At 43.6% G+C, this 27,471-nt stretch overlaps 1 protein-coding gene across 1 annotated transcript; it reads left to right on the top strand.

Annotated features, from left to right (window-relative positions):
* Positions 1-1,179: 1,179 nt before the first annotated feature.
* Positions 1,180-27,059, top strand: LOC145865754 (phosphatidylinositol 3,4,5-trisphosphate-dependent Rac exchanger 2 protein). Its single transcript, XM_082970724.1, has 5 exons — positions 1,180-1,651; positions 1,903-2,093; positions 13,689-13,791; positions 22,467-22,534; positions 25,012-27,059. The coding sequence occupies exons 2-5, from the start codon at positions 1,906-1,908 to the stop codon at positions 25,055-25,057; spliced, it is 405 nt and encodes a 134-aa protein (XP_082826850.1). The 5' UTR covers positions 1,180-1,651; positions 1,903-1,905; the 3' UTR covers positions 25,058-27,059.
* The last annotated feature ends 412 nt before the right edge of the window (positions 27,060-27,471 follow it).

The following is a 27,471-nucleotide window of genomic DNA, read 5'->3' as shown; positions in this document are numbered from 1 at the left end:
TCATGGCGTAGTGTGTTACCAATTGTTTTCTTGGTGATTATGGTCCCAGCTGCCTTGAGATCATTGACAAGATCCTCCCGTGACAGTTATTTTGTGTTTCTTCCATTTGCGAATAATCGCACCAACTGTTGTCACCTTCTCACCAAGCTGCTTGGCGATGGTCTTGTAGCCCATTCCAGCCTTGTGTAGGTCTACAATCTTGTCCCTGACATCCTTGGAGAGCTCTTTGGTCTTGGCCATGGTGGAGAGTTTGGAATCTGATTGATTGATTGCTTCTGTGGACAGGTGTCTTTTATACAGGTAACAAGCTGAGATTAGGAGCACTCCCTTTAAGAGTGTGCTCCTAATCTCAGCTCGTTACCTGTATAAAAGACACCTGGGAGCCAGAAATCTTTCTGATTGAGAGGGGGTCAAATACTTATTTCCCTCATTAAAATGCAAATCAATTTATATCAATTTATTTTTCCCTCACTGTACATGTACTGGGCAGACTAAACTGAACATGAATGGATTAGTTTTTGTCAGCATTATGAACAATATCCCTGGCATTACACTTTTCTGTTTACCCTCAAGCCTAAACACTAGGAAACATGTCAATGGGAATCTGCAGGGATATGTCTCTATCCAGTATATGAATAACAATACTTTGGCTAGCAGAAAGGATATCGCATATCGCCAAATGAAGATTCTTAGATGCAGGATAGGAGGCTAATGGCCACAGGCAGATGCATATCATTCTGTGTGGTGTGTGTGTGTGTGTGCGTGTGTGTGTGTGTGTGTGTGTGTGTGTGTGTGTGTGTGTATCTCCAATGCTTTAGGCTGTGATGGTTGTAGCACTGTGATGGTTGTAGATAGTTGTAGTACCTGCCTTGATTCATAGCTTGAGGCATATTTGGCACAGTATAATAGGACACACACACACACAGACACACACACAGACACACACATACACACACACACACACACACACACACACACACACACACACACACACACACACACACACTGACTGTGACTGATTTTACGTACTGCTGAGCCAGCACCATTAGCCTCACACACATCGTCCAGTCTCCAGCCAGCCATCTCCATTGAATAGCGAGACCAGGCTAGTACTGCCTCCAGTGGCCACACTATGAAACTACACCCTCCCGCTCATTGAATGAATGAAGGAACGAAGCCCAGATGAGATGCTCAGTCTGCGTCACAAATGGCCATTCGGGACACACACTTAGTTTGTGTATCTGCTGAGCTAGGATCTGGAGCTTGGACTGGGTTAGCCAGATGATTTGATGTACCACACCACCCAGCTCCAAAACAAACCCTTGATGGACTGCTGCAGGGCCTGGGCCGGTCTGGTCTGCTGCTACTGAGTCTGACCTATTGGTCAAATAAAGGTCAAATAAATTGGTGCAAAGGATATGGCATAACGCGGAGGGCTACTGTGTTGCTGAACTATGGGTGCCATAGTGTGGAGGGCATACCCTAACCTCACGAATATTCCGTTGAACATTGTTTATCAGTAGCTAAACCCGTCGTCATGCTAGGGAACAGCATTGCCTAACCTTCCTGTGTTCCTCTCTACAGGGCTTTCTACCTGGATAAGTCCAACCTTCCCCCCAGCTCCACACCTAAAGCTGCGCTCATAGACAAGGTAAGAGGATGAGGAAACACCACCTTCATAGGCTAGTTACAGTGGCGTCGTGGTCTGACACTCACACGACGCAGTCTTGTCCGAGCCAGAATGATCCATGGCGCAATGGTCCTGTATCTGTAGCGAGAGACGGCTTGATGTACAAGTACACCCCCTGGACAGGACGCTAGTCTATCGCAGGGCCTGATACAGTCGTCATACAGTATTAACCCTTTCTCCTACCTCTCCTCCTCCTCCTCCTCTCCCCCCAGTTGATGCGTCCTCTGAATGCTCTGGAGGAGTTGTACCGGCTGATGGAGAGTTTTATCTCCTCCCGTCGCACGGCAGCCTGTCAGTATACAGCCTGTGGGGCGTCAGGAGTCGGCCTGCTTACCGTGGCATCAGAACTCTGCTCTCGCCTCGGAGCCACACACATCGTCATGTGCAACAGCGGCGTGCACCGGTGAGTAACAGAGAGAGAGAGAGCGGCAGAGGGGGGATCTGGCTGAAAATATTCAAATTAATAGTAGAACCAATTGCACTTTATGGCCATAAAGTGTGGGGTGTGCTTACAAAGCAAGAATTTGACAAATGGGACAAACCCCCAATGAAACCCAGCATGCGGAATTCTGTAAGAGCATCCTCAGGCTCCAGAGAAAAATTACAAACATGGCATGCAGGGCAGAATTAGGCCAATTCCCTCTTCTGTTTAATATCTAAATAAGAGCCAAATGTTAGAATAATTGAACAACAAGTGATCCCTCCCACTTCGGGCTGTTGTGGTGACCGTATTACTGCGTCACCAGCAGTTATGAGTCATGATCGCAGTAAAATTCCACATGACCGTTGACTCACGGTATTCTCCTCTTACGCACTCTGATGATCAATTTGGAGAAAGAAGTTCAACAGCAGGTTGAAACTGAGTGGGAAAACATGGTCCTCGTGGATGACCACATGGTCCATGTGGACAGCGCTTCCTGAAGTGATGAGTCATTCAAAACACCCATACCCATGTTAGAGCTTATGCATACCCTGAATTATAATGACGATTGTGCCGTTATACAATACATACCCAACCGCATATTACACATGGCAGAAAAACAAACAGAAATACTGATAGAAAATATCTTTGGTACGTAATTGGTCTAGCCTACGTTAATCAAATTCCAATTTAGCCTACAATTATAGTGAATTTGTTTTAGATTTTGAATAGCCTAGTGATAAGGCTTTTTTGTTTTCATAGTTAATAGACTGACACATTACCTTTAGCTACAGAATGTCTCACCACCATGAGTTTCCATCTCCTCCCCTCTCTCTTTCGTTCCTTTCTACAGCGCGCATGGGGGGGCTGTCAACAGTTTAATGAAATATGTTTAGTCGTGAAAACATGTTACTATCGATGTTCCCGAACAGATTTCAGTTGGTTTCCCAAATTAAGCAATGGGTAGCTGCAGGAATAGGGTTGGAGAAAAGAGCCCTTGGGATACAGAGTTTGGGTGGAATATTACCTGAGGCGCAGCGAAATTACCGTACGCACTACAGAGGGTAGTGTGTATGGCCCAGTATATCGCTGGGGCCAAGCTTCCTGCCATTCAGGACCTCTATACCAGGTGGTGTCAGAGGAAGGCTCTAAAAATTGTCAAAGACTCCAGCCACCCTTGTCATAGAGTTTTCTCTGCTACCGCATGGCAAGCGGTACCGGAGCGCCAAGTCTGAGTAAAAAGGCTTCTTAACAGCTTCTACCCCCAAGCCATAAGACTCCTGAATATCTAATCATATGGCTACCCAGACTATTTGCATTGTCACCCCCCCACCCCCTCTTTTTCGCTGCTGCTTCTCTCTGTTTATTATCTATGCATAGTCACTTAAACTCTACCTACATGTACATATTACCTCAATTACCTCAACTAACCGGTGCCCCCACACATTGACTCTGTACCGGTACCCCCTGTATATAGCCCCGCTACTGTTATTTACTGCAGCTCTTAATTATTTGTTATTTTTATTCCGATTTTTTACTTGTCTATTTTTTACTTAACACTTATTTTTCTTAAAACTGCAGTTTTGAGGGGCATCCTGAGTGGTGCAGTGGTCTAAGGCACTGTATCGCAGTGCTAGCTGTGCCACTAGAGATTCTGGGTTCGAGTCCAGGCTCTGTTGCAGCCGGACGCAACCGGGAGACCCATGGGGCAGCGCACAATTGGCCCAGTGTCGTCCGGGTTAGGGGAGGGTTGTAACCACCATTTGGACAAGACTGTAACCACCAATTGGATACCACGAAATTGGGAAGAAAAAGGGGTATAATAATTAAAAAAAAGTGCTTGTAAGTAAGCATTTCACTGTAAGGTCTACTACACCTGTGGTAAGGTCTACTCCTGTGGTAAGGTCTACACCTGTGGTAAGGTCTACACCTGTGGTAAGGTCTACACCTGTGGTAAGGCCCACACCTGTGGTAAGGTCTACACCTGTTGTATTCACCACATGTGACAAATACAATTTGATTTGAATAGCCTGCCCAACATGAGTGTAAAACAACGGCGGGAAAGTGGCCTCCATTCCCTATTCCAGGACATAGGGATGAAATGTCTTTCCCCTTACGAGCCCTTAACCAACAATACAGTTGTTGTTTTCGTTTTTTCATTATTATACCCCATTTCATAATGGGCCATTCTGAATCTAAACTAATTGGTAAAAATATGGCCACTTGATGAGAGAACAGCTGTGCGGCCAGAGGCAAGGAACAGAGCCAAGCTTTTTTTTTGTGACTTTCTCAAATCATGAATAGCCTGTAGTCGCATCATGCAGCCCATATATGTTTTGATTTCTAAGACCGACAAGGTTTGTATCATTCACCACTAAAGTTGCCAAATAACTCTAAATCTAGTGTATAGGACCTGTTTCACTCAACATAGCCACTTCACAATGTGCATTTGCTCCGGAATGGGAAAAATATCCTTTATAAGTCCAATTATATTCTTCTTGTATGCAGCTTGTATGCTTGGAGGTCTGGAAACGCTAAACGTGTTTATGTTAATTACCGGTAAATTACCGTGAGACCGGCAGTCTTATGCATGACAATAACCGGCTGACAATTTCATGACCGCCACAGCCCTACTCCCACTCCTACCACTACAAAGCCCTTAAATGCCAGGATGTGACCATAGAGAAGAGTCCCCTCAGCCAGCTGGTCCTGAGGCTAAGTTCGCTAACCACTACCAAGCCAACAAAGCCTCAGGACACCACTGGCCCAACCAAATTATCACAAAGCAAAGAAAAAAAATCTATCACGTATTGGAAAGACAAAGTTACCTTCAATGCTAGTCTGCTTAGAGCCGATTATCTGACCACTATGACTGGTAGAAAATGGAGAAAAACATTGACTATGTACAGTACATACTCAGTGAGCACAGCATGGCCATAGAAACTGGCCCAGAGAGAGGTCGAGACATAGCTGCATTTTCTCCTACATTGCCAGAACTATAAAGACTTACGGGCTATTATCTTCCCCCAAATGTAAAAACGAATACAAAGATTTTAAAACAAAAACAGAAAAGGAGAAAACCCAATATCGAAAAACCTCTTTGCGCCATATTAGCTGCAAAATATGTCGCTTCCTGACACACCCGTCGGGACAGCCGGTGGAATGACCAAACAGTTATCTATCTGCTTCATCATTTTTTATATGTTTTTTTTATATCTGTCTATATGTTTGCTTTGGCAATGTATGTGGTACCACTTTCCATTGAGAGAGAGAGAGAGAGGTGAGAGAGAGACTTGTCCCATCTCCCATTGTCACCGCTCCTCTCAGATTGTCCCCCTTTTCTCTCCCTACCTCTCTTCTTTCTTCCTCTCTGTATCTCCACATCCTGTCAATCTCTGACAGTTATTTAGCAGGCTTGGCTTTCCTAACACACACACACACTATGTTCTCTGTATTTGTCTCCATCCAGCCTTCTATATCCCCCCTACATTTCTATGGCATCTCCATTACCACACTGACTGTACTCATTAATAGGACTGAATCCCAAATGGCACCCCATTCTCTATATAGTGCACTACTTTTGACCAGAGCCTTATGGAACCAGGTCAAAAGTAGTGTGCTATACAGACAACAGGCTGCCATTTGGAACACAGTGTAGAATTTACTATTAATATACCTTCCTCTGCATTAGTTATGAAGCCGATACTATTAGTAATGGCTTTCATTGTTCCTTAAAGAGATGGTTAGTGCCTTTTTAAGTGAATATAGCACTTTTTAGTCAACGACAGGTCAATTACTTCCATTCTTATTACATTCCATGTCTGCGTTCCAAATGGCAGCCCTATATCATGCACTGCTTCTGACCAGAACCCTATGGGCCCTGGTCAAAAGTAGTGCACTTTATAAGGAATAGGGTGTAATTTGGGACGCTACCTATATAAGGTGCCATCTTTCACCTGCCAGATCTTGTCTCGATTCATCATCCTGTGGGGACGGAAATATCCTGATCGTTTGTCACCCCTGATCCCTGCTGCTTCATTCTCTCTTTCATATTTTTATCTTTCTCTCTCGCCGTCTCTCGCTCTCTTTCTCTCTCGCCGTCTCTCGCTCTCTTTCTCTCTCGCCGTCTCTCTCTCTGTCTCTCTCCCTCTTTCTCTCTCTCGCCGTCTCTCGCTCTCTCCTCTCTCTCTCTCTCGCCGTCTCTCGCTCTCTTTCTCTCTCGCCGTCTCTCTCTCTCTCTCTCTCCCTCTTTCTCTCTCTCGCCGTCTCTCTCTCTCTCTCTCTCTCGCCGTCTCTTGCTCTCTTTCTCTCTCGCCGTCTCTCTCTCTGTCTCTCTCCCTCTTTCTCTCTCTCGCCGTCTCTCTCTCTCGCCCTCTCTCCCCTCTTTCTCTCTCTCGCCATCTCTCTCTCTGTCTCTCTCCCTCTTTCTCTCTCTCGCCGTCTCTCGCTCTCTCTCTCTCTCTCTCTCTCCGTCTCTCTCTCTCTCTCTCGTCCTCTCTCCCTCTTTCTCTCTCTCGCCGTCTCTCGCTCTCTCTCTCTCGCCCTCTCTCCCTCTTTCTCTCTCTCGCCGTCTCTCGCTCTCTCTCTCGCTCTCTCTCTCTCTCTGTCAGTCTCTATTCCACTCACACACACACACACCCGTTGCGTGTGGTGGTGTGAATGACAGTGTGATAAAGTGTTGTGGAGTGAGCTGCCCGGCTGGCTGAGCTCTAATAGAAAGCCCCCGTCAGACGAGTGACTGCTGCTCCTTTATTAACTCACAGCCGCGCGCGCACGCACGCACGTACGTGTGTGTGTGTGTGTGTGTGTGTGTGTGTGTGTGGTGTGTGTGTGTGTGTGTGTGTGTGTGTGTGTGTGTGGTGTGTGTGTGTGTGTGTGTGTGTGTGTGTGTGTGTGTGCGAGCGAGCGGATGCGTACACGAGGATGTGTGTGTTCGAGCACCAGTAACTGGCCACAAGTCACCCATACAGGCAGGCTAAGTGTAGCATGACAAGGCAGGTCAATTCTAGGGTTATTTGTCGGCCTGTTTTCCCGCCCTAAATGCTATTCCATCTAGAGGGTTCTATAGAACGGGTTCCTGGTTCCCGGTACCATGTTTTTCTTCCACAGCCTGTTCTTTTCTAGAACCAGCTGAGTGTTTTTCTACGTACAGAACCTCTCTGCTCCAACTTCATATTAATCAAAACACTGTTTATGGAACAATTCTTCCATAATCAAATATTCATCAAAGACTGACGCAGTACAGGATACAGTTTAATAACATGCTTTTTTCCCCGGAACAATTCCAAATCTGATGAACGCAGTAATCCCAAATGGCACCCTATACGACTTTTGTAGGGCTCTAGTCAAAAGTAGTGCTCTAAATAGGGAATAGGATGCCATTTGGGAATCTGACTGTGTGAAATCTTAATGGATTCCAGAAGGGTAGAAATAAGGAAATAGCAGGATGGTATTTATGAAACACTATGAAGCCAGGCCAATAGATTAGTAATGTAATGGAAACTGCACTATCAGAGCGGCAGGCAGGCAGCGCACACACACACACACACACACACACACACACACACACACACACACACACACACACACACACACACACACACACACACACACACACACACACACACACACACACACACACACACACACACACACACACACACACACACACACACACACAGGTTGCTCTATTGATGTGATTAGTTGGCCTGATGGGCGAGGTAGCAGTGAGGTTTAATAACAGTGAAAGCAGCAGTGTGATATTGAGGGTCTCAGCAGTTTACAATGTGCTGCCTCCACTCCTCTGTTTCTCTGTTTCTCTACAATGTGCTGCCTCCACTCCTCTGTTTCTCTGTTTCTCTACAATGTGCTGCCTCCACTCCTCTGTTTCTCTGTTTCTCTACAATGTGCTGCCTCCACTCCTCTGTTTCTCTGTTTCTCTACAATGTGCTGCCTCCACTCCTCTGTTTCTCTGTTTCTCTACAATGTGCTGCCTCCACTCCTCTGTTTCTCTGTTTCTCTACAATGTGCTGCCTCCCTCCTCTGTTTCTCTGTTTCTCTACAATGTGCTGCCTCCACTCCTCTGTTTCTCTGTTTCTCTACAATGTGCTGCCTCCACTCCTCTGTTTCTCTGTTTCTCTACAATGTGCTGCCTCCTTTCCTCTGTTTCTCTGTTTCTCTACAATGTGCTGCCTCCACTCCTCTGTTTCTCTGTTTCTCTACAATGTGCTGCCTCCACTCCTCTGTTTCTCTGTTTCTCTACAATGTGCTGCCTCCACTCCTCTGTTTCTCTGTTTCTCTACAATGTGCTGCCTCCACTCCTCTGTTTCTCTGTTTTTCTACAATGTGCTGCCTCCACTCCTCTGTTTCTCTGTTTCTCTACAATGTGCTGCCTCCACTCCTCTGTTTCTCTGTTTCTCTACAATGTGCTGCCTCCACTCCTCTGTTTCTCTGTTTCTCTACAATGTGCTGCCTCCACTCCTCTGTTTCTCTGTTTCTCTACAATGTGCTGCCTCCACTCCTCTGTTTCTCTGTTTCTCTACAATGTGCTGCCTCCACTCCTCTGTTTCTCTGTTTCTCTACAATGTGCTGCCTCCACTCCTCTGTTTCTCTGTTTCTCTACAATGTGCTGCCTCCCCTCCTCTGTTTCTCTGTTTCTCTACAATGTGCTGCCTCCACTCCTCTGTTTCTCTGTTTCTCTACAATGTGCTGCCTCCACTCCTCTGTTTCTCTGTTTCTCTACAATGTGCTGCCTCCACTCCTCTGTTTCTCTGTTTCTCTACAATGTGCTGCCTCCACTCCTCTGTTTCTCTGTTTCTCTACAATGTGCTGCCTCCTCCTCTGTTTCTCTGTTTCTCTACAATGTGCTGCCTCCACTCCTCTGTTTCTCTGTTTCTCTACAATGTGCTGCCTCCCCTCCTCTGTTTCTCTGTTTCTCTCTCTTTTACTCTATCTCTCTTCTGTCTCTCAAGTCACCCCACAAAACCAATGACCATTGCTCATTGTTGTTGCTTATCCGTCATGTAACCTTTACCGGGAGTAAAAGCAGAGTTTCTGCAAATAGGTAATGTCTCCTATAAAATGCAACAGTAAACAGCTCACACACTGCTACATTCACTTTCATCATTGCATGTCATACATCAAAGCTGAGATGGCGAAGTACATCTCATTTTCCTTCTCTCTCTCTCTCTCTCTCTCTCTGTGTCTATTTCCCTCCCTTTCTATTTCCGTGTCTCTTGGTACCATTTTCATTCCCTCTCTCGCCCTCTCTTCCCTGGTTTATCTGTATGGGCCCAGGGCTAGGCGAATGGAGCTTGCAAATTGGCTGTGGGTTGAAAGCAACGGCATAAAGCAGATGGGTATAAATCAGCTGTTGCAGTGACACCAGCCCAAATGAACAGAGACTCTATCAGCATCGCACGCACGCACGCACGCACGCACGCACGCACACACACACACACACACAGCGAGCTATGCATAATATCCCTCACCCCTCTGGCTGACTTTGGGAGCTTTTTTTTAATTTCACCTTTATTCTGAGTCGTGGCAAGACCATCATGGTGGCTGAACAACTAACTCCTTGTGGGTTGTGTCACCAGGTAATTAGCTTTAGCTGGTTGGTAGGGAGTCATGGTGTGACCGCTGGCTTAGTCCCTCGCCACGTTGTTCTATAGTTAACTGCTGTAAAGGCGGTCAAAGTGAAGTGTTCGTTCTGGCTGGTGGGTAAATGTATCACAGGAACACGAGACGAGATGGGAGGATAGTTTATCCTCATGTCTTTGACGGCAGCACACCCACTCAGCCATGTTCTAGAAAGCTGACACCAGTTCAAAGCATTTAGTGGAAATGAAGCTCAACAGGACTTTTGGTTCCACTTGATGGTGTAGTAACCTTAGTTGGTCCAACTCATGTCCCAGGAAAGTATGGTGATAAATATTGAATAAAAAAAAACAATTGAACACGAGAGAGAGAAGCTTGGTAGGACAGTATTTCATCACGTCTTTGACAGCATCCCTACTGTAATGTTGACACCAATTAGTGAAACGTAGAGGAGCATCAAACTCCACTGATCTATCGTTTTCACCAATGCACTCTTACAGGAATGCAAGCCGGCCGTATGAGAGAGTTTAGACAGTTCGATTGTCTTGCAAAAGGGTTGTGGATCGATGGGGCTGTGTTGCTTGTTGTCACAGAAGGTCCCCTAGTGGCCTTGACATCTGCCACTGGATGTATACTGTACACTAGGGTGGTGTGTGTTTTGAAAGGGTTACTTACTGTGACTTGTGAATCAATCCGAAACGCCAGCATACACCTCACACACATCACACCTCATCTTCGGTGAGAGTGTGTGTCTGAGGACACGAGGGTTTTGTCTCAAATGGCACCACGTCCCCTATATAGTTTGCTTGTTTTGATCAGGGCCCATAGGGCTCTGGTCAAAGGCAGTGCACACTACAGGCAAAGGGTTGTCATTTGGGACACCCGACTGTGTCCTTGGAGTCAGCTAGCTGCCTCACAGGGATGGAATGTATCAATTCTCTCAATGAAGGTGTGCGAAGGCTTCAATTTGAACAGAAGGTTTACTTCCTTCCCAGCTCTCTCTCTCTATATACCTACTTCTCTCTATATTCCTACTTCTCTCTCCCTTCCTTCTCTCTCTCTATATACCTACTTCTCTCTATATACCTACTTCTCTCTCCCTTCCTTCTCTCTCTCTATATACCTACTTCTCTCTATATACCTACTTCTCTCTATATACCTACTTCTCTCTCCCTTCCTTCTCTCTCTCTATATACCTACTTCTCTCTATATTCCTACTTCTCTCTCCCTTCCTTCTCTCTCTCTATATACCTACTTCTCTCTATATTCCTACTTCTCTCTCCCTTCCTTCTCTCTCTCTATATACCTACTCTCTCTCTATATTCCTACTTCTCTCTCCCTTCCTTCTCTCTCTCTATATACCTACTTCTCTCTATATTCCTACTTCTCTCTCCCTTCCTTCTCTCTCCCTTCCTTCTCTCTCTCTATATACCTACTTCTCTCTCCCTTCCTTCTCTCTCTCTATATACCTACTTCTCTCTATATACCTACTTCTCTCTCCCTTCCTTCTCTCTCTATATACCTACTTCTCTCTATATTCCTACTTCTCTCTCCCTTCCTTCTCTCTCTCTATATACCTACTTCTCTCTATATACCTACTTCTCTCTCCCTTCCTTCTCTCTCTCTATATACCTACTTCTCTCTATATTCCTACTTCTCTCTCCCTTCCTTCTCTCTCCCTTCCTTCTCTCTCTATATATACCTACTTCTCTCTCCCTTCCTTCTCTCTCTCTATATACCTACTTCTCTCTCCCTTCATTCTCTCTCTCTCTCTCTCTCGCTATATATATATATATATTATAATATATATACCCTACTTCTCTCTCTCTCTATATATATATACACCTACTTCTCTCCCTCTCTATACCTACTCCTCTCTCTCTACCTCTCTCTACCTCTCTCTCTCTATACACCTACTTCTCTCTCTCTATACCTACTTCTCTCTCTCTCTCTACCTCTCTACCTCTCTCTCTCTATACACCTACTTCTCTCTCTCTATACCTACTTCTCTCTCTCTCTCTCTCTCTACCTCTCTACCTCTCTCTCTCTCTCTCTCTGTTATTTTAAATCAGAAGACAGGATGCATTATTATCCTAGTTGTTAGTGAGCTGTGAGTGACATTATAATGACTATTAGAGGTATACATCAGTAGACCTATATGCTAAGGCAGACAACTACGACGATGACACAGCTACAATAACAGATGAATCCCTATTTTGTACTGGTAGAGGAAAACTACTTTATAGCAGTGTTGTCAGTAATGGCTTTAACTATATTTAACTATATATAGTTGATAGGCTGAGGCAAAGGCAGAGAAATATGATGGTAATGAGTGTCAAGAAGAGCAAAGCGAGATTCATATAATTAGATTGTACTGGCAATTGATAGGGGGATTTTGTCCTAGTAGGGAAAACAACTTTACAGCTTTGTTGTCAATAATGGTAACTCGGCGTTCCTTACCCACCAATGGAAGATGCTGTGGGATGGGAGGATGTTTGAGAATTATGTACGGTGCATTCGGAAAGTATTCAGACCCCTGAACTTTTTCCACGTTTTGTTACGTTACAGCCGTGTTCTAAAATGGATCAAATATACACTGCCGTTCAAAAATGTTGGGTCACTTAGAAATGTCCTTGTTTTTGAAAGAAAAACTATTTTTTTTGTCCATTTAAAATAACATCAAATTGATCCGAAATACAGTGTAGACATTGTTAATGTTGTAAATGACTATTGTAGCTGGAATATCTACATAGGCGTACAGAGGCCCATTATCAGCAACCATCACTCCTGTGTTCCAATGGCACGTTGTGTTAGCTAATCCAAGTTCATCATTTTAAAAGCAGATACCTTATTTACATAAGTATTCAGACCCTTTGCGATGAGACTCGAAAATGAGCTCAGGTGCGTCCAGTTTCCATTGATCATCCTTGAGATGTTTCTACAACTTGATTGGAAGACCACCTGTGGTAAATTCAATTGATTGGACATGATTTGGAAAGGCACACACCTGTCTATATAAGGTCCCACAGTTGGGGAAAAAGTCCATGGGTCTGAATACTTTCCGAATGCACTGTACATCCTTCCCCCCTGCCTCTTCTTCCTCTTATTTTCCTCCTCCTGTACCTTAGTGACATCATGATAAACGAGGTGACTGGGTGCATATCTTAAATGATATCCCAGATCACTGCACCACACGGATAGTCTCCTGTCTATACAGTAGCCCATCCATTCTACAGAGTAGAAGAGGAGACTATGATTGGGCTTTCATCCCATGGAGGATCTCTGATGAACTTAATGTTTAGGGAGATTGGTGTTGTGATCGATGACATACATACACTAGTATGGGAGGTTGTGATACACGTCTACTATGTAATCTACACTGAGTGTACAAGACATTAGGAACACCTGCTCTTTCCGTGACATAGACAGTCCAGGTGAAAGCTATTATCCCTTATTGATGTCACCTGTTAAATCCACTTCAATCAGTGTAGATCAAGGGGAAGAGACTGGTGAAAGAAGGATTTTTAAGCCTTGATACAGTTGAGACATGGATTGTGTATGTGTGCCATTCAAAGGGTGAATGGTTAAGACAAATATTTAATTGTCTTTGAACGGGGTTTGGTAGTAGGTGCCAGGCTTACCGGTTTGTGTCAAGAACTGCAACGCTGCTGGGTTTTTCACACTCAACAGTTTCCTGTGCGTACCAAGAATGGTCCACCACAAAAATAATATCAAGCCAAGTTGACACAACTGTAGACAGCATTGCAGTCAACATAGAGAGTCCATGCTCGGACGAATTGAGGCTGTTCTGAGGGCAAAACGGGGTGCAACTCAATATTAGGAAGGTGTTCCTAATGTTTTATACACTTAGTGTATAATAGTGATGTACTTATATGTAACTAATCCTAATTGATGACTGAATACGTAATCAATTGTTCTGTCCAAAGCACTTACCTCTGACCTCTCTCCCCTCTACAGCTGTACCCTGAGTGTGACCCTGGAGCAGGCAATCCTATTGGCTCGTAGCCACGGCCTTCCCCCACGATGCATCATGCAGGCTACTGACGTCATGAGGAAACAGGTATGGAGCTGACGGCACCGCACACCCACACACACACACACACACACACACACACACACACACACACACACACACACACACACACACACACACACACAAAATGTGCAAAATTCAGTGCAAAATTCAGTCCCATTCAAAATCCTATTTTCCCTAACCCCTAAAACTAAATCTAACCCTTCCCCTAACCTTAACCCCAAAATCTAACCCTAAACGTAGCTCCTAACTCTAAAACTACCCTATCTCCTAAACCTAATTCTAATACTAACCTTAACCCTAAGGAAATAGCATTTGATCTGGTGTGGACTAACAAGATCTCCCCATTTGGTCAAATTTTGGTTTGTTTACTACACAAGTATAGTTAAACACATCCACACACACACACACACACACACACACACACACACACACACACACACACACACACACACACACACACACACACACACACACACACACACACACACACACACACACACACACACACACACACACACACACACACACACACACACACACACACACACACTCACTCTTACCCCTCAATAACCTGGTTGTTATTGCAAAAGGGAAATGTGTTGTTTTCAATGACATACAGTACCTGGCTGAAGAAAGGTTAGATGAATACATCACTCCTCTAGTACCCACTCCCCTCCTCTCAAACCCCTCTGTTGTTCCCCTTGACATTCTACACATCCTTTTTCCTAACGCTACTTCACAACAGCAGATAGATGTATAACACTAACCTACTACTATATATTCAAATATGAGCGTACACACGCGCACACACACACACACACACACACACACACACACACACACACACACACACACACACACACACACACACACACACACACACACACACACACACACACACACACACACACACACACACACGGTCTCTTTCTAGTTTTTTTTAAACACACCTCAGCCATACTGTGAACCATTCTTTCTCGGAGACTTGCATAAAAGCACAGCCTCTTCTTGTACCATGCAAAGTACTGTAACGCTTCAGGTTGTTTTTATACTGTGTCCGTCCTTTCTCAGAGAATTACCGCTAAAAGCACAGTCTAAGCTTGTAACCTTTCAAACCTAAAGAACAGGATGCTGTTGTTCTCAATGACACACAGGACCTGGCTGTATAAAGTTCAGATGAATACATGTTCACCACTCCCCTCCTCTCAAACCCCTCTGTTGTTCCCCTTGACATTCTACAGGCCTTGTTCCTAACGCTACTTCACAACAGCAGATAGATGTATAATTCCAACCTTGCTGAGGAATGGATGTGTGTGTGTTTTGAAGAATGGTTTGCTTCTGGCAATGAGAAAATGTTGTTAATAATTTGACAGTGTTGATCTCTTCCCAAGGAGACGTCGTAACTCCTGTGGTGGATATTACAATTTGTGGGAGAAAAAGCAGAATACATCTCTTTAGTTCTGCTGTAGTGGCTAGGTCTATGTTCCAAGTGGAGCAATTTTTCCCTGTATAGTGCACTCCTTTTGACCAGGACCCATAGAGCTCTGGTCAACGGTAGTGCACTAAATAAGGAATAGGGTGCCATTTGGGACATTGTCCATCTATTTAGTTGTGCTGTAATTGCTGGGTCTCGTGGCTAGATCCACTATACTCCTTGTGTATAAAATATATTTTTCAAAAGACACGCTCGGTTGCAAAATATGTGGTTGAGTCCCAAATGGCACCCAAATCCCTGTATTCCCCCTATGGGCTCTGGTCAAAAGTAGTGCCCTAAATAGGAAATAGGGTCCCATTTTGGACTCATCCCAGAGAGTTAATATCCAAAAGATACGCTCATGTAGTCGCTAATTCTATTTGTCTTTGAAGAGTCATCGACAACTGAGATTATGCCAATAACCAATTTTATTTTAATCGCCAGGCAAAGCTTGTTATGCTATCTCTATTTTATTTCCCATGGTCTGAATAGTTTAGCGTTGGTTACCTTTACAGAAAAACGTTATCTTGCGTCCCAAATGGCACCCATTTGTGGGCCATAAAGCTCTGGACAAAAGAAGTGCACTATATAGGGAATAGGGTGCCATTTGGGAAGCACACTCTGTGGTGTTTGTTCACTTCCTGGATTTATTTAACCAAAGAGAGAGCTCGGTCTCTGTAAACCAGCAAGCTTACCGCTGCATTTGAGCTAGTTCTCATTTTTACCTCTATAAGGCTATTTGTAAAAGCTTCTCCTCTCCTCCCTTCTCTCTCCCCCCTCTATCCATTTCTCTCTCTATCTGATTATATTGTTGCCAGAAGTGACTCCCCTCTGCTTGCCAGCATACAGGATAGGTGTGTATGTGTGCAGGCGTGTGTGTGTGTATGTCTGCTGGTGCTCGTGCATGGCTACTTGGTTAAGTCCAACCATCTACCCGAGAGCTCAGGGAAACGGTGAAACTATTACTATCCCTCCATACTCTCTCGCTTTCCCTCCACACACTCCTTATTTATTTTCCCAGGTAAAGTCGTAGTGTCATTCAGAGCCTGTTCTGTCTTGGCCTGTATCTCCTCACCTCATTAGTAAGACCAGTCAGTCAGCCAGCCAGCCAGCCAGTCAGCCAGTCAGCCACAGGGTAATGCATAGATCACATCCCTAATGGCACCCTATACCCTATAAACTGCACTACTTTGGACCAGGGCCCACACACACACCCACAGGGCTCTGGTCAAAAGTAGTACCCTGTATAGGGTGCCATTAGGGACGCAGTCTGATAATGGAAACCTAGGGTAGAGAGAGGCTACTTAGGCTCGTCTTCGGTCTCACAGAGAAGAAGTGGGCAGTTGGCCAACAGGAGCACTATACTATTAGCTGTTTGACCTTCAGCTGGAGTAGATGGTTGATACTTATTCAAAAAGACTAGGCCTTCATCCAAAATGACACCCTATTCCCTACATAGTTCACTACTTAGTGCACTACTTTCCACCAGAGCCCTATATGGTCAAAAGTAGTGCACTATGTAGGGAATAGGGTGCCATTTGGGACACATCCTTTGAGGGTTTCAGTGCACACAGTGATTGAAGTACGTAATGATGTTCATTTGAGTAGGCTGAAGTGTGTTAGGGTGCATCCCAAATGGCACCCTATGGGCCCTGGTCAAAAGTAGTGCACTATAATAAGGAATAGGGGATCATTTGGGACTCTACGTGTTTGAATGGATTCTTTACAGAGACACAGTGAAAGAGCCTTTTGTCATTAGTTCTGTTTTGCAAGGTAATGGCACAGTGCTAGGAGACCATTTTTCATGCTGTGTATTGTATTTTCAAAATGGAGATTAATGCTGTATGGATGTAACGATTTATCTTGTTAGTTTGTTCTTTACAGTGCATTTTTATTTAGTCAACGTTTAACATTTTAAAACGTTGACTGTATGTCTCTAGGCCATTCACAGGTCATTCTTAAAGTCGTATTACATTTCTTCTCATTTAAAACCACCAGATATTCCTGGGACATTCTAAATGTCTAACTCCATTATGAATCAAATCAAATGAATTTATAAATCTTGTTTTACGTCAGCAAATGTCACAAAGTGCATATATACGGTATGACCCCAGACAGTTAAGTCCAAACTGAGTGAGAAAGTTTTTTTTGTTATTCACCAGATAGGTGCAGTGAAATGTGTTATTTTACAGGGACAGCCATAGTAATATGGCGCTCCTGGAGCAAATTAGGATTAAGTGCCTTGCCTGGCTCAGGTATTTGAACCAGTGACCTTTTGGTTACTGACCCAACGCTCTAACAGCTAGGCTACCTGCTGCAGTCAGTTAGCTTTAACCGCTAGGCTACCTGCTGCAGCCAGTTAGCTTTAACCGCTAGGCTACCTGCTGCAGCCAGTTAGCTCTAACCGCTAGGCTACCTTCTGTAGCCAGTTAGCCCTAACTGCTAGGCTACCTGCTGCAGCCAGTTAGCTCTAACCGCTAGGCTACCTGCTGCAGCCAGTTAGCGCTAACCGCTAGGCTACCTTCTGTAGCCAGTTAGCTCTAACCACTAGGCCGACCTGCTACAGCCAGTTAGCTCTAACCGCTAGGCTACCTGCTGCAGCCAGTTAGCTCTAACCGCTAGGCTACCTTCTGTAGCCAGTTAGCCCTAACTGCTAGGCTACCTGCTGCAGCCAGTTAGCTCTAACCGCTAGGCTACCTGCTGCAGCCAGTTAGCTCTAATCGCTAGGCTACCTTCTGTAGCCAGTTAGCTCTAACCGCTAGGCCGACCTGCTGCAGCCAGTTAGCTTTAACCGCTAGGCTACCTGCTGCAGCCAGTTAGCTCTAACCGCTAGGCTACCTTCTGTAGCCAGTTAGCTCTAACCGCTAGGCTACCTGCTGCAGCCAGTTAGCTCTAACCACAAGGCTACTTGCGGCAGCCAGTTAGTGTAACAGAACAGTCTGGAAAAACAGCCCAAGAGTTCTTTTTGCATCCCAAATGGCACCCTATTCCCTACATAGTGCACTACTATTGACCAGAGCTCTATGGTCCCTGGTCAAAGCAGTGCACTACATAGGAAATTGGGTGCCATTTGGGACAAAGCCCTGGAGTCCTTGGTTTTCTCCTTTTTAGACCAGACAGACACCACGTCATGAATATGATGAATAAGATGAATATGAATGCTGTATGTCATTCATTAAAGTTCCTTCCCAAATGGTACCCTATTCCCTATATAGTGCACTACTTTTGACTAGAGCTCTGATCAGTAGTAGTGCACTATATAGGAAATAGGGTGCCATTTGGGAAACAGCCAAAGTTTTCTGTATCATAGAATATGATTCCAACAGAAATCGCCCATCATAATGTACCTTGAATCCCTTGTCAATGCTCAATCTGGAAAGGATTTGAATTGCATATCTGTTTGAAACTTTCCCAGGTTAGGTTAAGGCAAGGTCAGACTGTTTAAGAAGTATCTTTACTGACTGTCCCATGGGTGTAAATGAGTCTTCAGCTATTAATTTGAATCCTTTCACTATTCATCAAGGGCAATGGGTCATAGCTATAGAGCAGTCTCTCTCTAAGACAAACCTCTTCTCTGAAGTATGCTTCAGTCTCTCAGATGTGTTTCATTGCCTAATAATGTTTAAGTAACTCTTAATTAACTGTTTTGAAATCCATTCTCAAGTGTGAAGCTAATAGAGACTCCAGACACAGGCTAGGGATCACTGGAAAGTATTTCACCAATGAACCCATGCTTACCTAACCAGCCTCATCTCCAATCTCAGTCTCTCATTTGCTCATCCAACCCCTCTTCTCTCCAACTAAACTCTTTTTCTATGTGAATGTGTCCTCGATCAACCTAATAAAGTGGAATAAAGACTAAACCCTATAGAGGTACCAACATCCCACTGGTCACCCATAGTCCCACCATCACGTAACCAGTCTCAACATCCTTCTCCCATTGGTTTATCCAACCCGTCTCCAGTACAACTCTTCCACAAGTTTATCAGCTGCTGTGTCCTCTAACACTTAAAGCCGTTGCGGATGGAAGAGTGCCAGTTTCAGTGCTCCCTTCCTGACAGTGGGGAATCTCTACCTGGAGGGTTATATGTGCTTGGATCACTGTGATAGACATCGCTGTAATCACTGACACTATCCACACACACACACAGGACAGACAGGAGACTGTCTGACTGAATGACTAAGGTGTGCTTACAGACAGGGTTAGACGGGTTATGGACTTACAGAGAGACTTGTTAGACATTGGTGATGCTGCTGGGGTAAGAGAGACTGTCGTTCTGTGTGTTTGCGCGTGTGCTTGCCTAGGCAACTGTGCATGCGATCGCGCTCGTGTCTGTGTGCGTGCGTCTGTGTGAACGCAGGTGTTCTGGTGTCTGACGGGGTTTAACTCAGAGTGGCTGAGTTGCTTTATTTCCCCCCTGTAGTCTAGTATCTGCAGACTCAGAACAGAACACTACGGTAACAACATTAGTGCTGATCATACACCCCTCCGTGTGCTGATACAACTATCTCTCTCTCTCTCGCTCTCTTTCTTTCAATCGCACCTGCTCACCCCCAGCTGCCTCATCTAACCCCCATCTATCTCTCTATTTCATCTCCTCGCACCCAAGGCTACAAACCGCATCTCGTTGGTTTTAACCACAAAGAAGCGTTTTAATCCACTTCCGCTGTCCTCCAGATTCGCTGAATTTCCTTTGCATCTCCACCCACCAGGTGCACTTTCTTCTCCCATCCCCTCGCATGTCTTTCTCTCAACCCAGTCTGTGATCCTATCTCTCGCTCCTCCATCCTTCCATCTCCCTTTCCATCACTCTGCTCCCTCTACCTCCTCCTCCCCTCCTATAGATCTGAATGGACAGTACACAGCGGTATCTCGCACAGTGTAGGACCGAGCTGTAATGTATGACACCCCCTTAACCGCCCAGCTTGTTTATAGATGCTGTTAATGTAGAGGAAATGTCCAGGATTTACACCCAGGTGGCCTGTACGGTGACTAATCACCCCAGGCCCTGACAGATAGATACAGTATATAGATAAAGGCCAATCTCTGCGGTTCACATGGCACCCTATTCCCTATGTAGTGTACTATGGGCCCTGGTCAACAGTACTGCACTATATAGGGAATAGGGCGCCATTTGGAATGCAGACAATTTCTGACCTCTCTCGCGTTCTCTCTCTGGAGGAAAACTGCACATTAAACAACCAGCGGCAGTCGTGATTAAATCTGATTGATTCTCATCTCTGAGTCATGCCCGCATCCCTCGTCCCCTCAGGCGTTGGAGACATGTCGTCTTTGTCCTAAATGGCACTCTATTCCCAAACGTCTCTGGTCAAAGGTAGCGCACTATGTCGGGAATAGGGCAGATATAAATGATGTGGCCTAGCCCCTTGGGCTCGTCTGGATGTACGCCCCCGCAAACAAGTCGATCCAACAGTCTTTGACAAGGCCATGACAGTCTAAAATACAGAATGGGGATGTTGGAACTCTTTTATCATAACTTTTAGCTGTTCTCCTGGGGCGGATGAGAGATGTGCGTTTCCACACCTGGTGCCTAAGGCTGTCACTAAAGTTAAGTTGGAATTCAATGATTTGCTCAATTTCGATTCTCTACCCTTCTCCCGGCGTGTGTGTTCAAATAACCCCCCTCGTGGATTTAAAAGGAATTGACAGGTGTGAGAACTAAATAAGGACGGCATATCCTGCAGCCATGCTTCTACCAATCCAATACTGTTAAATGCATTCGGGGGAGTGAATGAAGAAGGGAAAAGGGTTGAGAATTCAGAACGCAGCAATTGGTTTCTGCAACAATTGAATTATGTTCCGAGTGTCTTCATGCATTGTGGATCAAGGTCTTGTGGAGCAGAATGGTTCAGTGATGCTGAAAAAAGTGTGATCTGAGAAAACAGCAGGAGATCATATAATATTTATAACAGGATATAATTTCTTTACTGGCCATCTCTGCTTTGAGGCCTGCTTGGTACATAAACTCAGCAAAAAAAGAAATGTCTCTTTTTCAGGACCCTGTCTTTCAAAGATAATTCGTAAAAATCCAAATAACTTCACAGATCTTAATTGTAAAGGGTTTAAACACTGTTTCCCCATGCTTGTTCAATGAACCATAAACAATTAATGAACATGCACCTGTGGAACGGTCGTTAAGACACTAACAGCTTACAGACGGTTGGTCAATTCAGGTTACAGTTATGAAAACTTAGGACACTGAAGAGGCCTTTCTACTGACTCTGAAAAACACCAAAAGAAAAATGCCCAGGGTCCCTACTAATCTGCGTGAATGTGCCTTAGTCATGCTGCAAGGAGGCATGAGGACTGCAGATGTGGCCAGGGCAATAAATAAATTGTTTGGCGACGAGTATGAAGCGAGGGCCAGCCAACGAGAGCGTATACTTAATGCAGCTGGTGGCCACACCAGATACTGACTGTTACTTTTGATTTTGACTCCCCCCCCTTTGTTCAAGGACACATTATTCCATTTATGTTAGTCACATGTCTGTGAAACTTGTTCAGTTTGTCTCAGTTGTTGAATCTTGTTATGTTCATACACATATTTACACATGTTAAGTTTGCTGAAAATAAACGCAGTTGACAGTGAGAAGACGTTTATTTTTTTGCTGAGTTTAGTTAGTAACTATGCCTTGTCTAAAGTGTCAAGTGTTGTGATATCTCTTTATATTTGGGTTGAAACTTTTATGCTGCTTTTATGAAGTGTAATCTGATGTAATGTCATATTCTAGGGTAATATTGAGTTGACTTAACATTAACTAAACATAGAGTTGGCGTGACTGCACATTGAGATTAGGGTAACATGGTTGGGGTTAACTTCCTCATTTAAATTACAGTCAATTCAGGAAATACACAGAAATTCCAAATCTTTTTTTATGGTTTTCAATGAGGAAAATGTGAAACTGAAAATTGGTTTACTTTCTGAATTGACTGGAATTGAAATGGAATTGACTCCAACCCTGTAGGTTAAGAGGACAGCACTTAGTTCTTGACTTAAGTTCCCTTTTATACACTCAATAGGGAGCACGCTATCTTGCAAGCCAAAATATAATTGGATGATAAAACTATGGTCAATTGCAGAAGCAAACCCAAAGTGTTTAGGCCTTCCTCTGTGCAAAGAGGACATGCTATCCTGCAAGCATACAGTATATCAATGTCTACCTAATGGCTTGCTGGAATTTATGATTCTGTTATGTCTTTCAGGGGGCGAGAGTTCAGAATTCAGCCAAGAACTTGGGAGTGAGAGACCGCACCCCGTCCTCTGTACCTAGGTAAGCTGAAGCCCCCCTACCCTATCCACACCTACACAACACCATAGAGTTGTAATCTGCACCAAGGTAAGCTTATAGAGCTTCACCTCATCCACATGCTACTAGACACAACACCACAGAATAGCTTAATGATACAGTGCCTTCAGAAAGTGTTCATATCCCTTGACTTACTCCACATTTTGTTGTTACAGCCTGAACTCAAAATTCACTAAATATATATTTTTCTGACCCATCTTCACACAATACCCCATAATGACAAAGTGAAAACAGGTTTTTCGAAATGTTTTGCAAATTTGCAAATGTATTTACAGAAATACAGAAATATCTTATTTACATAAGTAAGTCTCTAAGAGCTTTCCACACCTGGATTGTGCAACATTTGACCATTATTCTTTCCAAAGTTCTTTAAGTTCTGTCAAATTGGTTGTGAATCATTGCTAGACAACTATTTTCAGGATATGCCATAGATTTTCAAGTAGATTTAAGTCAAAAGGGTAACTCGGCCACTCAGGAACATTCACTGTCTTCTTGGTAAGCAACTCAAGTGTAGATTTGGCCTTGTGTTTTAGATCGTTGTCCTGCTGAAAGGTGTATTCATCTCCCAGTGTCTGGTGGAAAGCAGACTGAACCAGGTTTTCCTCTTGGATTTTGCCTGTGCTTAGCTCTATTCTATTTTTTTATCCTGAAAAACTCACCAGTCCTTAACGATTACAAGCATACTCATAACATGATGCAGCCACCACTATGCTTGAAAATATGGAGAGTGGTACTCGGTAATGTGTTGTATTGGATTTGCCCCAAACATAACACTTTGTATTCAGGACATGTTTTGCAGTATTACTTGAGTGCCTTGTTGTAAACAAGATGCATGTTTTGGAATAGTTTTAGTATGTACAGGCTTCCTTCTTTTTCCTCTGTCAATTAGGTTAGTATTGTGGAGTAACTACATTGTTGTTGATCCATCCTCAGTTTTATCCTATCACAACGATTAAACTCTGTAACTGTTTGAAAGTCACCATTGGCCTCATGGTGAAATCCCTGGGTGGTTTCCTTCCTCTCTGGCAACTGAGTTAGGAAGGACGCCTGTATCTTTGTAGTAACTGGGTGTATTAACTGTAATTAATAACTTCACCATGCTCAAAAGGATTATTATTATTTTTGTATATTTTTTTACCGATCTACCAATAGGTGCCCTTCTTTGCGAAGCATTGGAAAACCTCCCTGATCTTTGTGGTTGAATCTGTTTGAAGTTCACTGCTCGACTGAGGGACCTTACAGATAATTGAATGTGTGGGGTACAGAGATGAGGTAGTCATTCAAAAATCATGTTAAACATTATTATTGCACACAGAGCGAATCCATGCAACGTATTATGTGACTTGTTAAGCACATTTGTACTCCTCAGTTTATTTAGGCTTGCCATAACAAAGGGGCTGAATACTTATTGATTCAACACATTTCAGCTTTTCATTTCTAATTCATTTATAAAAAAATCCTAAAACATAATTCCACTTTGTGTGTAGGCCAGTGACCAAAAAAATCTCAATTTAATCAATTTTAAACTCTGTAAAAGGCTGTAACAAAACAAAATGTGGAAAAAGTCAAGGGGTGTGAATACTGTGTGAGTACTGTGCTACTATATAGTGCTACCGTTCAAGTGCAAGAATTATTTTATGCATGTTTGTGTGTTGATATGTGCATGTGTTGTATTGTTTCTATGAGTGTGTGCATATCTTAGGATAAGCAACAACAGAAAACAGCAGCCTCTCCCACCCAGCACCTCTGCAGAGTTGATGATAGATAAGAATAGGGGATAGGGTCTGTCGCAGCCAATTGGCTTTGACATATCTTTTTGTGACATGCAGCCCTTTTGAGCCTTTTAGTGGGATTGACAAATGCAATTAAGTGGGGCTATGATTAGTGTTGAGCTGTGCTGGCCACCGGTCGGAAATTGCTGCGCTCTCACTGGGTCTATCATAATATGAGCGGCGTTAGTGACTGCTCCTTAGACGCTCTGAGGGTGCTTACCAAGCGGCACCCTATTCCCTACATACACATAGGGCTCTGGTCAAAAGTAGTGCACTAAATAGGGAATAGGGCGCCATCTGGGACGCAGGCTGTGCGGTTTTGAGACAGGTCTGTGAGAATGTTGATTACTGATGGAGAATTGAGGTGAGGCTAGGGAAGCTTGTCTTAGCATTCTACGGTTTGAGAATTTACAGTAGGAAACAAGACATTTGTGTTAATGTGCATTCTGAAGGCAGGCACTCGCATTGCCTCATGGCTGAATGGGTGCAGAACTAAGAACGCAGTGTGTGTGTGTGTGTGTGTGTGTGTGTGTCTGGGGGGTGGGGGTGGGTGTGTGTATGTGCCTGCGTGCGTCTGTCTATGCCATGCTATGTGTACACCTTAATCTCTAACTGTAGCAAACAGTGAGCCCCTTTCCTAATTGTATATACGTGTGTTTTCCCCACCAGACTGTATAAGCTGTGCCAGCCTCCACCCCCAGAGGGTGATTCCTAATTCCCTAGTTCCTGTCTGGAGCTGTCCAGTCCAGCGAAGTTCTGTTCTTCCTGATCCACACCCTTCTTCCTGATCCATTCCTTAGAAGACTTCTCTCTTTCTACCACTGAAGAATCAACCTGGGGATGTGTCCCAAATGGCACCCTATTCTCTATTTAGTGCACTACTTTGGACCAGGGCCCAAAAATGCTCATACTCGTGAGTTCTGTGGGTTCCAATAGGGCTCTGGTCCAAAGTAGTAGTGCACTATATAGGGAATAGGGTGCCATATAGGACATAGACCTGGAAACAGAACATTTTCTCTCATCTACAGCCAGCTTGCCTTTTCAAAATGCCCACACTCAGTCACTCAACAGTGGGCTCAGTGGGTTCACAATTTGTAAATAGTGAATTTTTAATACTCTATTTTTCTCTCTGCTTTTGTGCTGTACTTTATAGCAGATTTTAAAATGGATTTATATATTTGTCTTGTATCCAGCTACATTGCATCTCATTTAACATTGACAGTGTTTATAATGGAACAACAACAGAGCCTGAGAGTGGTGCCTTGAGGTTAACTTCAAACCAGCCAACTGAAATGGAATGTAGCCTATCCATCAATGTTCTTTCTTTCTGCAAATAACTATAATGGAATGAAAATTAGCTGTTTTGTTATCACAAAGTTCAGGAAATGACCATTCTATGACCTGACTGATATTGTTTGATATTTGTTTGGATATGGTGTGAAAATTGAATGAGATTATATGAGTTGTGGGGCAATATTGCTGTGCCCCATTTGCACAGTAATTTATTTTCCTTTCCTTTCTCTCCGACTTGCTCATTCCAGATAATGCATTTATGGCTATGTTGATAACCATGTGAATGTTGTGAACATTGATCATAGCGATACTGTAAAATGACACGTAGATATGCAGGAATGACACCTTGAACACTACCATGTAGCCTTGTAGACACTCTAGTTTCATACCTTCTCTAGAGTCCCAGGCTGCATTCCAGTCTAAATCAGCACCTTTGCTTCCTCCCTTCACTTGGAGTGAGCCCTCCAGTGACGTATCTATGACGTTTCCCCGAGGGAGCGTTCCCAAACGAGTGGAGTGGAGGAGGGAAGGGAACACAAGTAAAGTGGATTGAGACGCACCTAAAGATTAGTAAGTGACCACTAAAAGGTGCAGTATAGCTCTTGTGTTTTCCATTCTGCAGTCTCTGTGCCTTAATGATGGTATATTACAGATATAAACATGATCATCTATACACATATGAAGTGACCACCCCTGATATGAAGAAGTTCCTACATGAACCATCAGTATTAAAACAGCAGTCCAAGCTTATGTAAGTAGAGCTATGAAATATATATAAATATACTTAAATATTGTATATTGCCAGTACTCAGGAGCTAAGTATTATTCTGTATTTAGGTATTACTTACAGGTATCATTACTATATTGGTAACAACATTATAGAGTTGGTTAATTACTGGACTATACAAACAGGGGATATCAAATTGCATAGATGAGCTTGGGTGCATTCCAAATGACACCCTATTCCCTATTTAGAGACCTATGGGGCCTGGTCAAAAGTAGTGCACTGTATAGGAAATAGGGTGCCATTTAGGACTTGGCCTTCTGTTTGACAGCTATCCCCATATATCTCTCAATTTCTTACTGTAAACACATAATGTTTGAAATAAGTACCTTTTCTAATATTGTATAATGAAGGTGTCTGTTTGCCATATAGCAGATTATAATGTGTTGAAGAGAAAACACATTAAAAGAAAGAGAAATGTAAAGATGCAACTGTAAAAAAAGATAAACACCAATAGCCATGTTTGTTTGTTTGACTGAAAATTACTGTAATTTATTTTCATATTATGAGACTGACCCGCCATAGTTGCCATATACACAATGTAATTTCTCTCATTTTAAACCAATTTTCTCTGTATTACTTTTAAATATACAATGTTATACTGTAGTCATTAATTTCAATTAAACCAATTTAAAGGAGACATCCTGAAGGATTGTATTTTACACTTTGTTTCTACTTGCAGATTGCTGTGAAAATCAAATCAAATTTGACTTGTCACGTACACAGTTTACAGCATATATGAAAGGTGGAGTGAAATGCGTACGTGCAAGGCTAGCTCCCTCAACGTTGCAGTATAATAATCAATAATGAAAAAGTCTAATCAAACATAAGTAATTAGACGAAGGTAGGATGCAGCCTACAGTATAAGAAGGTCTTAAGACTTGTAAAGGGGTATTGCAATACGGCACTGTCATAACTCTTCTGTCTTTGCAGGTGGTTCGCTTAGCAAGTGCCCTCTCTAGATCCCTGTCAGTCTACCCTTATGGAAAAACCACATGCTGTTTTTGGAGCACTTCACATGTGATGATATTTCACATGACGTTTCACGTGGA

This window comes from Salmo salar, chromosome 29 (genome assembly GCF_965601325.2).
Source record: "Salmo salar chromosome 29, fSalSal1, whole genome shotgun sequence".
Lineage (NCBI taxonomy): Eukaryota > Metazoa > Chordata > Actinopteri > Salmoniformes > Salmonidae > Salmo > Salmo salar.
Note: the sequence above shows the minus strand (reverse complement) of the source record. Positions and strands in the feature narration are given on the sequence as shown.

Bases quoted from the DNA above. Each gene is read 5' to 3' on its own strand.
- LOC145865754 (XM_082970724.1), top strand. From the start codon at position 1,906: ATGCGTCCTCTGAATGCTCTGGAGGAGTTGTACCGGCTGATGGAGAGT. The intron at 2,094-13,688 runs GTGAGTAACAGA...TCCCCTCTACAG, and splicing joins TGCAACAGCGGCGTGCACCG to CTGTACCCTGAGTGTGACCC. The intron at 13,792-22,466 runs GTATGGAGCTGA...TATGTCTTTCAG, and splicing joins CTGACGTCATGAGGAAACAG to GGGGCGAGAGTTCAGAATTC.